The 13,347-nt window shown below is 34.8% G+C and overlaps 1 protein-coding gene across 3 annotated transcripts; it reads left to right on the top strand.

Annotated features, from left to right (window-relative positions):
* Positions 1-1,137: 1,137 nt before the first annotated feature.
* LOC129276227 (E3 ubiquitin-protein ligase TRIM56-like) lies at positions 1,138-9,093 on the top strand. Of its 3 annotated transcripts, none has more exons than XM_064109712.1 (3): positions 1,138-1,309; positions 5,382-5,614; positions 6,495-9,093. In XM_064109712.1, the coding sequence occupies exon 3, from the start codon at positions 6,508-6,510 to the stop codon at positions 8,341-8,343; it is 1,836 nt and encodes a 611-aa protein (XP_063965782.1). In that variant the 5' UTR covers positions 1,138-1,309; positions 5,382-5,614; positions 6,495-6,507; the 3' UTR covers positions 8,344-9,093. The 3 variants fall into 3 exon arrangements, with proteins under 3 accessions (XP_063965782.1, XP_063965784.1, XP_063965783.1); XM_064109714.1 differs by lacking the exon at positions 1,138-1,309 and adding an exon at positions 4,882-5,052; XM_064109713.1 differs by lacking the exon at positions 1,138-1,309 and adding an exon at positions 4,921-5,052 and having other exon boundaries at positions 5,363-5,614.
* Positions 9,094-13,347: the final 4,254 nt, after the last annotated feature.

Here is a 13,347-nt window from a genome sequence, read left to right as displayed (position 1 = left end):
TTAAAATGGAAAGAAAGAATCTAGAGTTGGATCGTCTAGAAAATAAAACTTTCAAGAGCAACACATGCATGTTATGATAATCTTACACAAAAATATTTTTGTTAAACATACTTATTTACATGGAAGCTAGCTCTGCCATTATTGCACTTATTATTGATTATTGCACTTATTACACTTTACGATCTGCTGCTAAATACATGTATGGTCATCCTTAGCTTCAGTTAGAACCAACAAAAATCTTGCAAAGTTGAGCATGTTTATACATTGCATATACATCAAATACATATATATATATATGTATATATATATTTTTTTTGGGGGGGGGGGCGGGGGGAGAGGGGGCAAGACTCATGAAGAATTTCGGAGAAATTCGAAATCCAATCGTGAACCCCTCTTTAAAACTAGCATAATCTTTCTTTTTACATGTTTTATCATGGGGTATTAATGGTTCAAATCTAGTACCTTTGTACTGCATCCCTGATAAAATAGTGCCATCGCATTTTGATATCTTGTCAGCCATATTTCACTGACAGAATCACTCTCAGCCAATTAGATAGAAGTATTTCGGTAGCTTATAACAACTTTCAGTAACAGTCATTGACAAATGAGTTCATAAAATGCTTCCTTGATGCAGAAATGATGTAAAGTAATTCGATTTTTTTGTTCATACATAATGATTTCCAATGTTTATGCTCTCTTAGAAAACTACGTCATACGTAGATAGTTTATATAAATACGAATCTGATATTTCACTTTTAAGCCTATATGAGAAAACTGAATTGATTTTTTTATCCAATCCAGCTTTTCATTGTGACCTTTGCCATTTTCGTGAAGCAAGTGTATCAAATGATGACAAATAAAAACTATAAGAATAATTATTTTTTTGTAGGGGGGGGGGGGGGCAAAGTTGAGAACATTACACTGAATACAATACCGAGGGGGGGGGGGGTTATGGGGACATGTTATTTTCCCCCAACCCATTTTGGTAGGAGGGGGAGCATGTTCTTTCTCACCGCGCCTCGCCTGGATTTACGCCCATGTGTACAATACATTGCCTTTATTTGCATAAAAAATGTACAATGTACACAATGCCAAAGGTTATGTCGTTGGAAATTCGCAGTTATTGACAAAAAGTCTGATCACTCGAATTTGTGAATACATGTAACTTGTAAGTACACGATTTAGTATTCAAACCTATTGTGAATTATTTAGGCCAAGACGAGCTACATCGTGAGAGTACATCGTATTCCAGCATTTTGATCAAACAGAGATTTTTATCGTATGAACGGATATAGGTGGTTCGAGGAAAGTAAGTAAAACCATTCATGTATTTTCGAAAGATATAGTTCTCTATCCGTTTTCAAATATTTCCACAAAAATAACATATAAGCCCGTGTAAAATATGTCTATTTCAGGATACCTTCCAGGTCAGTTTTAAAGTTACTCTGTGACTAAATGTTAAGAGATTTTATATACAACATTATTGCATGGGGATGCAGGCCTACTTTGCTAAATTCTTTTGAAGGTACGTGTAAGAACGAGGGAAATCCTTATCAGTTTATAAATTGTATGAGGAAACATGATTGAACTAAATCAACGTCGTTTGTCAACCCGGAAGTAGGAGATAAATTGTCTAAAGTATTTTAAAACATACATCATACGTAGGGAAACATTAAAGGGATGGTCCAGGCTGGAGATATTCATATCTCAATAAATAGAATAAAATTCCCAGAGTAAATTGCTGTAAATTTGATTAAAATTGGATAACAAATAACGAAATTATTGATTTTTAAAGATTTGCACTATTCCGATGAAACACGGTCCGGGCATGTCTTCATGAATATTCATTAGGTGGGCTGATGATGTCATATCCCCACTTGTTCTCTTCTATTTTATTATATGAAATTAGGTTTATTCAAATTTTTCTACCAAGAATTAAAACGATTGGATTGACAACTGATTAAGTGGATTAGTTATTTATTGCTGCAACTTATTTTATCATAATAGAGACACATCATTTACACATGTATGAAAAATTGAAACATCTATGATTTCATGTAATAACATAGGAAAAAGGAAAATGGGGATGTGAAATCATCAGCCAACCTAATGAATATTCATGACCATGTGCATATAATTGTTTTCACAAATATTGATAAAATTTAAAATTCATTAACTTTGTAATTTGTTATCCGATTTTGATGAAATTTTCAGCATTTTGCTCTATGAATTTTACTCTATTTATTTAGATATAAATATTTTCAGCCCGGACCATCCTTTTAAGCGCACATGATTTTGATTATTCGTGACAAAATGACCTAGAGGCGGATCGTGGATTTCCAAAGGGGGGGGGAACATTTTCCCGAGAAAAATTTGACAAGCAAGAGGAAAAATAGGTTTTCACCCTAGGGTAATTTCGTCCACGGAAATTTTGACGAGTAAACAAAAAAACGTCCTCGCTTTCAAAAGGGGGCACATTTGTGTTAGAACGGCATATTACATTACAAATTTTGATTATGCCTCTCAAGGGCAGTACTGCTCAAGGGGGGGGGGGCACGGTCCCCCTGGAACCGCCAATGAGATGATGATAACAAAAGCTGGATCTATAAAGCACTTTTTTGCTATTATTACCCTGGCTTAAGCTATGCTGTCAAATAGGCATTGAAGCATTCACGGAATTTCTTCCACCGGCGGGTACCCATTCATGGTTACACTTCGTAATTCCGAAGGTTCGTAATTCCGAAGGTTCTTTATTCCGAAGGTTCGTAATTCCGAAACACGTAAATTGCCTATACCTCGATGTTCGTTAATCCGAAAACGTAAAAGGGTTCGTTAATCCGAGCATTTGTGGCGTTATTCCAAAGGTTCGATAATCCGAAAACGAAATAAGGTTCGATGTTCCGAAGGTTCGTTAATCCGAAAACGAAATAAGGTTCGTTGTTCCGAAGGTTCGTTAATCCGAAAACGAAATAAGGTTCGTTGTTCCGAAGGTTTGTTAGTCCGAAAACGAAATAAGGTTCGTTAATCATTTCGTTTTCGGACTAACGAACCTTCGGAATTACGAACCTCATTTCATTTTCGTATTAACGAACCTTCGGAATTACGAACCTCACTTCGTTTTCGGACTAACGAACCTTCGGAATTACGAACCGTATTTCGTTTTCGGACTAACGAACCTTTGGAATTACGAACCTATGGAAATACGAACCTTCGGAATAACGAACCTTCAGAATAACGAAGCTACGGAATTACGAATGTATGCGCCCATTCATCTCCCCTGGGTCGAGTGCGGCACAATTTGGGTAAATATCTTGCTGAATGAAACACGCCATGGCTAAGAATCACACCCACGTCCCTCGATTAACAGACGAGAGTCATAACCAATAGACCACGACGAATTGCATATTTTTTCATACCCCTGCCCCCCCCCCCCGAAACCTAAGCTATGGGCTTCCATATAATACCCTGTATCAAAGTCCATTCTCTAGTAACAAACCTGCGATAGAATAACATATTTTGTTTAAACAAATATATAGATAATGTGGGTAAATAATTAGTTATAATTTATCTCTGAGATGACCCTGTTTTATTACTTTGATAATATTACTTTGATAATAGTCAAAGTACATATAAACTCAATGATTTGCATTTTTTTTCATTGTCTTTTATTTTGCAGTGGTCTTATAAAATTTCCATCATGGCTGACACATTAAAAAATGTCATCTCTCAGAGTAATTTTCGTCACTTGACAAAGAGTTGCAGCGGCACTCGAAAGCTCGTGAACTTGTAAGCTAGTGAACACTTTTTGCGAGAGTGATCACGAATTTCCTTGTTGACCATAGTAGATTGCGAGACAAATGAATAGCCTCTAGCGATTATTTCAGTCCGCAATAATGAATTCATTTAGTATTAATAGGAGGAATGTTGCGCATTAAAGCCAGGAGGTTACACAAACTATAATGGGCGGTATTCTGATAAGCCATGGTTTAGTTAATCCCCGAGTTAATCCTGGGTTAACTTTGACCACACTATTATGGAGTGCCACTCGTCAACTCATCCACCAATTAAAAATCATCCTTTTCTTGCTGCTCATTGTTTTTCAAAAAATGATTGAGTCGCAAATTTGGAACAAACGGGAAAAACATGAGTTTGAATGAATTAATTCATGGGCGGAAATCCCAAGGGGGGACGCGTCCCCCTACCCAAAATAGTAAAGGGGACGCAATATCAAATGTCCCCCTACAATTTTGGGGGTTTTTTTAAGATGGAAAGAAATACATCATTCAAAATCAAAATAATACATGTATTGTCGATGAGATGACCTTACTTTTTGGGTGACTCCCTTATTTTACCTTACATTTGGGGTGATGTCTTTTTTTTTGCTTGTCTAATTTATTTTTGGTCGAAACTACATTACCTTTGGGGAGAGATTACCGCCCTATAATTAAACGATACATTACAATTTATTGTCACGAATATGGAATTAAAAGTCCAGCATTCCATAGAAGTGTGGTTTAAAATTCTAGTTTAGACTAGGGTTAAACCTAGGTTTAATTATCACGGAATACAATATACCTCTGGTGGGGGATGGGGAGTTATGGGGATATGTCGTATTTTAACAACCTTTTTTTTTTGGGGGGGGGGGATTTGTTCATTCTCCCCGGGTTTTTTTTCGTACGATCCGAATCTTAAGACTTCTGTCCACCAACTTTCGACAAAAACCTCTTAGCTGTCCACTGTGAGTTGACTTGCATTTTCAATAGATTTACTATGTTGCAGAATCCGTAGCAAATGCGAAAACTCCCTACTATCATTAGAAGTCCAAGGTCAAAGAGAAATGTGGTTGGGAATTCCCACTCACTAAAAATAGTCTGATCACTCGAATTTGTAAACAACTTGTACACGATTCAGTGCATCGTCATTGTGAATGATAATATACCAAGAATAGCAATGTTCAGTGACTGAGACTGCTTTGATTCAGTGACTGAGACTGCTTTGATTTCACTTTGATATTATATCGTATTAACGGATACATAAGGTAGATAGAGGAATGTAAGTAGAACCATTCATGTTTTATATTTTTCTGTTTTCCTATTTCATGATACCTTTCAGATCAGTTTTAAAGTTACACTCTTCGACTAAAATGTGAAGATTTTGTATATTTGATATTATTCTATGGGGATTTACCATGTTTATTTAGCTAAATTCCGTTCAAGATACATAATAATGATAATGGTAATTGGCTTTTATATAGCACTTTATCAATCTTTGACTGCTCAACGCGCTTCACAGTTATTATTACCCGGTCACTTCATAGCAATTCATGCAGCCTGTTAGGCGCACACCTGTAAACCAACCACAGTGACGGTTGTTTCCTACAGGTACCCAATTAGCAACTGGGTGAGAGTGGCAAAGTGTGGATTGACGCCTTGCCAAAGGACGCTAGGCCATGGTGGGATTCGAACACACGACCCTCTGATAACAAGACGAGAGTCAGAACCGCTACACCAAGGCGCTTCCATACATCTAAGAACGAAGGATAGGAAAATCATTCTATCAGTCTGATGAGGAAACATGATCGAACTTAGATCAACATCGTTTGGGAGAATCAGAGGTAAACCAGGAAGTAATAGAGAAAATATATGCGTCATAAGTATTTTTTAAAATACATCATACATAGGACAACATTATATGAACATGATTCTTTATGATTGGTGACAGGATAAGTTTGGATACTCAGACATTTTTTTTCCTGAATAGGGGCATACCCATCCCCCACCCAATCCCAAGCAATAGAAGCTTCATAAACATCCTGTATCAAAGTACATACTAATGAGCGCGCGATTAAATTAATATCATACTTCATGCTTTACAAATAGGTCAATTCAATTCAATTTTTTTTACTTTCCACTTTCAATTTTTCATATTAACAATTATTATACAGTAGTAACATATAATCGCATTTGAAGTAAATACAAACAATAATATATTACAATATCAAAATGAAAACTACATTGAAAGCTGGGAGAGCCAACTGAAAAGCAGAGCTTGTAATAAAAAAAAATAGTGTATGCCCCCCTGAAATTACGTGTATGTATAACATCTGAATTGTTTTTATACAAACAAATATATTTACAGTTATGGAATATGTACATTGTAATACAAATCATTGGCGCAAAATAATGAATATATATATATAAACATAGCGAGTACAATGAAGTAAAAGTTTCCTTATAAGCACAGTAATTTATAACTAATTAATGAAATAATCTAGTAATCATTCAGAAGAAACGATTTAGATCTCATTTTTGGAAATGTGCATTGAATAGTAGCAGGTTGAAGGCCTATAGCGAATGTGGATATATAATTACATAATCTGAAATTGTTTACCAGATTAATTTTCTTATTTTATATTTGATGCAAGTACAAGTACATACATTCTAATTGTTTTTATTTTAAATATTTTCCTTTTAATATTGTCTTTCATTTTGCAGTAGAGTTTCCATCATGGCTGACACATTAAAAAATGTCATCTCCCAGAGTACAGAATGTCCTGTATGTCTCTCGACCTTCACTGATCCCAAGATCCTGTCTTGTTCTCACACCTTCTGCAAGCCTTGCCTGGACAACCTCTTGGAGTGCCATGGTAATTACCAGATCCGATGCCCTGTCTGCAGAGCTGTAACCCAGGTCCCAAACCAAGATGTCAGCAAACTACAGGTAAATCTTGCTTTGAGGAATCTAATAGAGGACATGAAGTGTCATCCTCAGATTTGCACGAGTTGTAAGTCCGATGACACGCCCAGTGCTGCTGTCTACTGCCAAGACTGTGGCAAGTATCTCTGCACCACTTGCCTTAACACCCACTCTCAATGGGGAGATTTCATCGATCATGAAGTCATAGCCATGAGTGAGATATCATCAGGGAAGGTGACGATACGTAGATACCGGAAATGCAGGAAACACCCAAAAGAAGACGAGGAGTGCTTCTGTTCCAACTGCAGTAGATTCACATGCTTCAAGTGTGTTGTCATGGAACATAAAGACGAAGCTAAGCACCAGGTCATAGAGGCAACTGCTTATGAGAACAGACACAGGGAGAGCATCGAAGACATAAAATCAAAGGTGGATGAGAAGCAAGCATGCTTTCAGAACTACTTAGATTTCATCGATGAACAGTGGAAACTTGTGAGCAATGCTAAGAAAGGGTGTATAGATGATATCAACAAGGCGTACGCTTATGCAGTCCGGCAGCTGACAGAGAGAAGAGACATCCTGCTTGGAGAAGTCAAGGAAAAGACTGAAGGAGTAGAGAAAGAACTGAAAGAGATGAAGACATCGGCTCAGAAGTACATCAATCAGCTGACGACAGTTGCTGACATGGTAACCAACAGAACAAAGATACCGTTCGATATGGATACTTTGGCTGCACACGACACTCTCTGTGAGGAGATACGAGAGGCCTTTGATCAAGAGGATCCTGACTACGAGAAGCCCAGGAATTCAAGCAAGAAAGGGAAACGTGTCAGTTTTGAGAGAAACGTTCGAAAGGACAAGTTAGATCTCGGTAAGATTGTTCAGGCAGTTGAAAAGAACGTCGCTTTGCCTACTAAGAACAGCATGAATTCCATGATTAGTACTCCAGATGATAGGATGGCAGTAGGGTGCTGGACAGGTGGCATCAACATCGTCTCTTCTGACGGCGAATTCCAACAGACAGTTCTCAAGGATGTTGTGATTCGTGCGGTAGCGTTCCTCTCTGATGGTCGATGCATTGTGATCAATAGTGTAAACTATATCACACTCTACACACCAGAATATGAAAAATTGAATGTAATGTTTGAGTCTTTAGGTGTAGATGAAGGCGGCTTTGCTAAACTCACTGTTGGTGGTGATGATCTGATCTATGTGAGCTACAGAAAAGCCCAAAAGATCCTTGTATTTTCAGCAGCAGGTGGGCAAGCAGTCAGGGAGATACCATGCAATGGATATACGCCAACGCAAATCAATAGTTACGATGACTCTCTTCTCGTTAACAACAACACAGTGGATACTTTACGAATGATAGACAAAGAAGGTGTTGTACAACATACATTAACCAAACCTGGTAGTTCCATTTTTGCTGCTGTATCTCAAGGTAATCTCATCCTGGTAGCCACGGTGAAGCTTGAAGAAGGGTTGGTGAGTATTGACGAGTATACAAATGAGCTTACACCCATTCGAAACCTTGTTAATGAGTACAAGATTGAAAAGCCTCATAAGAGAAAATGGTATTATCTCCAGCAATACCGATCAGGCGAGATCGCTTTCTGCACCACGGACAGACTCTATATATTCCACTGATAATAAATGATCAACTTTTGTGACTTTACAGTGTTATGGTACGTTTATATCCCGAGGATGGGGGGTCATTATTATTATTATTATTTATTGGTATATACGCACATAAATATTGACCAGCAGCACAAGCTGAAAGGGCCAATTTACAAAAATTCATGAAGTACAATATACAGATATAACAAAGCAAATGCAAAGCAAATGAATAAAACCGTATCTGAATTTACTGAATTGTCCCTTTTTAATATTATTGTTGAAACTGATTTATATAAATCATTTAATGATATCTGTGACGTCACGAACTACGTTTTGTTCAGTTAAATATTTATTTTATATTAAACGAATTTCCGCATTACGAGACAACTATAATTGATGGGTTTGAATTTAGTATGCTTGAATTGGCTTCAGTCATTTGTCGGTATTGCTTAGCTAACAAATGCGTGACATGGTACAACCAAGAAGATTCTATGACTGGAGTTCCAACAGGCAACAAATTTATTCAAGCAGCTTTTCATTTCTAAAGAAGCACAAAAGAAAGAACGGCAATAAGAACCTTTTTGATGTCCGCCTTCAAAGCCTTCAGTTTCAATGAATAAATCCGAAGGAAGAAATTTTACGAATATTCATTTGTATCAATTTTTCATGTTTCATATTAATAAACAAACTGAAGTTTGAATGCATGACAAAACATCAATAACAAAGCACAATTACGACGATATATTTGCCCATATTATATCAATTAACCTTTAATTAGTGAAAAAAGAAAGAATTTGACCTATACTGAAACCAGATTTTGACACTTTTCCGATCGTTTGCGGCGAATAAAAATTTCAAATGTGGTCGGTGGAATATTGTTATTAATTACTGTATATGCCAGATGAGTGCCCGCACATGCCCAGTCGAGCAAATTTGAGTCATATTTAAGGACATATTGCATAGTTTATTTTCGCATGCCTCCGAATTATGCACTACACATATAACCAGACCAAGATGCGGCGAAAAAGTAATTATCATCACAAAAGCATATTTCCCTTTATGTATGACCTATAGCTGTGGAGTCATGCGGGAATCATTTGTCTACACAATTGCAAGAGATGTTTAGCAAAGTGCATGCCTAACATACTTTCTACTGGCGGTTCTTAACCTTGTTCAAAGAGATTTTATATTTTATTTGCTGTTACTCCATCTCATTTGAAACCTCCTTGGTACAACATAAACACTCTCTGCAAGGTAGATCAGAAAAGTTTAGAATATTGTAATTGAAAGGACACAATAAACCACAACCAAAGACACAATTATGTTGAAAAGTAACATGCAGTTAACTTAAAGCAGTTTGTCTTCGTCGACCTGAGGTCGTAACAATTTTGTATTACACCCTCCTCTTGGATTCCATAGAATAAATTCTTCTATTCAAAATAGGTTGTTGTACATGTTAAGTATATACAGAAAAATTACTATGGACATGACAGGAGAAATCGTTTAATTTCGTTGTACTTACTGACTTAAGATAAATGTTTAGAAAAACTTCTTGTTTATTTTGATTGTCTACAATTTTGTCGAATTCCCTCCCTAAAATTGACAACTCGGTTCAAAACGATCACACTTTGAAATTTATTTATTTATTTATTTATATACATATATAGTATCACATAATGGTTTAAGTTTTAACAACACAAATCCAGTCAATGCTTCTTCGCGAATATTTTTTTTAATCTAAAGCCTCAAATTTTCGATGATCCTTCGCCTCCTTTAAAAGTAAATGACAATGATCAGATCAGTCATAATCAGGGTGAGCATCCTCAGATAGACGTTGCTATAACTGGCTGAGAATACGATCCTTTCATGTAAATAACAATAGTCATAGTAGCGTATCTTTTGTGATGATCATATTATGATTATGATTATGATTGATGTGATCATTGCCCTTTACTCCTGAAGAAGGCGAAGGGTCGTCGAAAATTTGAGACTCTTTTTTGAAATTATTGGCAAAAAAGCATTAATTGGATTTGTTATATAGATCATATAAAATTATAAACTTGATAACCAACATGTATTATTATGATTGTTATTTTTGTAATCTTCCCTGTGAATAGTAAATGGCGGGTGCGTATATAATCATAGGCCCCACCTCAAATTTAGGGGGGGGGGGCCTGTCTCCCCGCTTCCGCCGCCTTTGTATATAATTCTTGATTATATACACGTGACACAAGCACCGTTCTCTTTTTTCTATGCGTTCTAAATTGCAAGGATTTTAAAGAAATCCAGATTGACTTTTTAGTTGGGGACCAATCGAATTATGGATTTAGTATGAATACTTTTAATTTAGTTTTAGATCTACTAGGATTTAATTTGAATCCTTTGTGGTTAAAAAATGAAATTGTAGGACTGGTCTCTTTAACTACAGTCTGTCTGGATTTATTTCAAATCCCTGCAATGAAGAGTGAAGGTTTCATGATTTTCTTGTTACGTAAGTGCGCAACACTTGCTTGGCGGAGTTTGTAGCTGTATATAGTGTTTTTATTAAGTATATTTAGCTTATCATCATACTTAGGTAAGGATCAAAATGGAAATATGACACCTCGGCTTTCATGAGCTATCCTTTCAATGTATTTTATACTTTAGATCTTATATTTGTATATATTAATCGATATGATACATGTAAAATAAACTGGTGTATATATCATTGAATATATCATATAAAGTTACGAAGTATGTAACCATCGCACATTATAATTATAAATGTTATTATTTTTTTTTTGTAAAGTCTTGATTTTACACATTTACGCGTCTTTGTCTTTTTCTATAAATTTTACCATTGTCTTATTAGTTTAGTGATCAAGATTTAATTGATGAAGTGTATAGTAGCTGTTCTTGTGTGTTTTTAAGTAAATTTTGCTCGTCATCAGTTCGACTTTCTTGGGCTATCCTGTTAATGTGATGTTACACTTTAAATATTAAACTTATGTTTGTTGTGTTTTTCCTGTGAATAAAATCAGTCAATCAATCTGATCAAATATACAGGTATATACAAACGTACAACACTAATTTCATTTTAACACAGATATTCTAAGTGTACCACCATATCATATGAAGTTATGAGCTATAGAAGTTTATATATATATATAACCAACGTCCTGTAAATAGTATATTGTCTATGCGTACATGTATATATGATTTAATTTCAAACACTTTACACGTCTTTGTCTCCTTTCGATATGTTTTATGATTTTCCTGTTACTTAAGTGCTCAATATGTTTTTGATGTAGTTAGTAGCTGTATTTTTGTGTTACATTCATATTTGTTGGGCTTGTTTTCAGTTACTTAGGGAAGACTCCGTTAAAATCAAGCCATATCGGTTTTCATTGGCTATCCTTTCAAGGTGTATTTGAATAAACCTTGTGAATATAATCAGCTAATTGTATTTGATATGTTATGACTGGCGAATATAAGAAGTCGATCAATCTATTAAGATAAATTAATGTAACCGTAATTTAGTTTTAGCTCATATCCTTTATGATTATCGTATGAAGTTCTGAAAAATAAATGTAAGAAACGTGTATCGTAATTTTGAAACTTTTATCGTTTTTTTGTTATTTTTAGAATATATTCTGTAAATATTATATTATCCGTTGAATTATGCTTTGATTTCACACATTTTACACGTCTTTTTTTTTCTATAAGTTTTTCCGATTGTCTTGTACCCTTTAGTGTTCAATATTTGTTAGACGTATTTTGTAGCTGTCGTGAGGCCCGGAACAAAAAGCTTAGCAATTGCCGTAGTACATTTTTCTACGATTGATTACATTGACTACAATGTACAAACAATCGTAAAAATCAAACGTACGATTAATCGTTAACCTTTCTGTTACCGGACCCTGGTGTGTTTTTATTAAATATATTTTGTGTTACATCAGTTACATATACGTAAGATCCCCATGGAATTAAGCTATAAATCGGCTTTCATGTAATATCATGTCCAGTTATTTTTATACTCTAGATTTTATAGTTCGATATTTTATGTTATGCCTAGTGAATATAATCAACTAATCAATCAGATGAAATAAACTAGTGTAGAAACAAACTACCGTTGAAACAGTCTTTCTTTCTTTTTTGTTGAAGTTGTGATTACGACAGAAGTGTCGACCATAATACTTTATCGAAATGGAATACTAAAATATTTCACTTGAAGAATTTCCTATTTAGACACCACCTCGTTATTTGTTTTTTTTATAAAGATAATCAAAAAACGTAAAAAAATAAACACGTCATAATGCTAGTTTCCTGTATACATCAGCATTATGATGCAAAATTATTTTATTTTACTGTTTTAATTTTGAATTCAGGATGGGGAAAGATTGTGACAATGAAAGTGTGCACACTTTCATTTCACATTCCAGTTCATATTCCTGTTAATTAATAATGTGTTATACAGTTTCAATTTATCAGGAACATCGGATAATTGGTATAGCATCATGTAATTTATGCTTTATTGATCCTTTCACTTTGAAAACGTACATAACAAAACACTCACAATAAGAGATATATTATTAAGAAAATATCAATGAAGTGATATATATATATATATATATATATATATATATATATATATATATATATATGTATATAATATATATAAAATAAAGGAATTTAAATAAACCAGGTCTATACAGATTTGAAAATGCTTCACGTGGAACAAAACATTCACAATAAGAGATAGATCATTAAGAAAATATCAATGACGTCCATTCATATATATGTAAATGATATATAAAACAAAGTAAATTGAATAAACCAGGTCTATATTTACAAATTTGAAAATGCTTCACGTGAAACAGATCTTGTTCACACGGTACACAGCGAAAACAGAAAACAATGAAATAAAGAAATCATGCAAAATTACACTATAAAAACAAGGGAAAACTTAAATTTTATCCAGCGTATTGTGACGTTCGTATATGCCAATTAGTTCTATTCTTTTGATACACACTTTTGTATTAAAAAAATCATTTG

Source organism: Lytechinus pictus, chromosome 14 (genome assembly GCF_037042905.1).
Source record: "Lytechinus pictus isolate F3 Inbred chromosome 14, Lp3.0, whole genome shotgun sequence".
In the NCBI taxonomy this organism is placed as follows: Eukaryota; Metazoa; Echinodermata; class Echinoidea; order Temnopleuroida; family Toxopneustidae; genus Lytechinus; species Lytechinus pictus.
The sequence above is the reverse complement of the archived record's forward strand: the minus strand, read 5'-3'. Positions and strand labels throughout refer to the sequence as shown.

What these genes read in the sequence shown, in the direction of transcription:
- LOC129276227 (XM_064109712.1), top strand. Translation starts at nt 6,508, where the DNA reads ATGGCTGACACATTAAAAAATGTCATCTCCCAGAGTACAGAATGTCCT.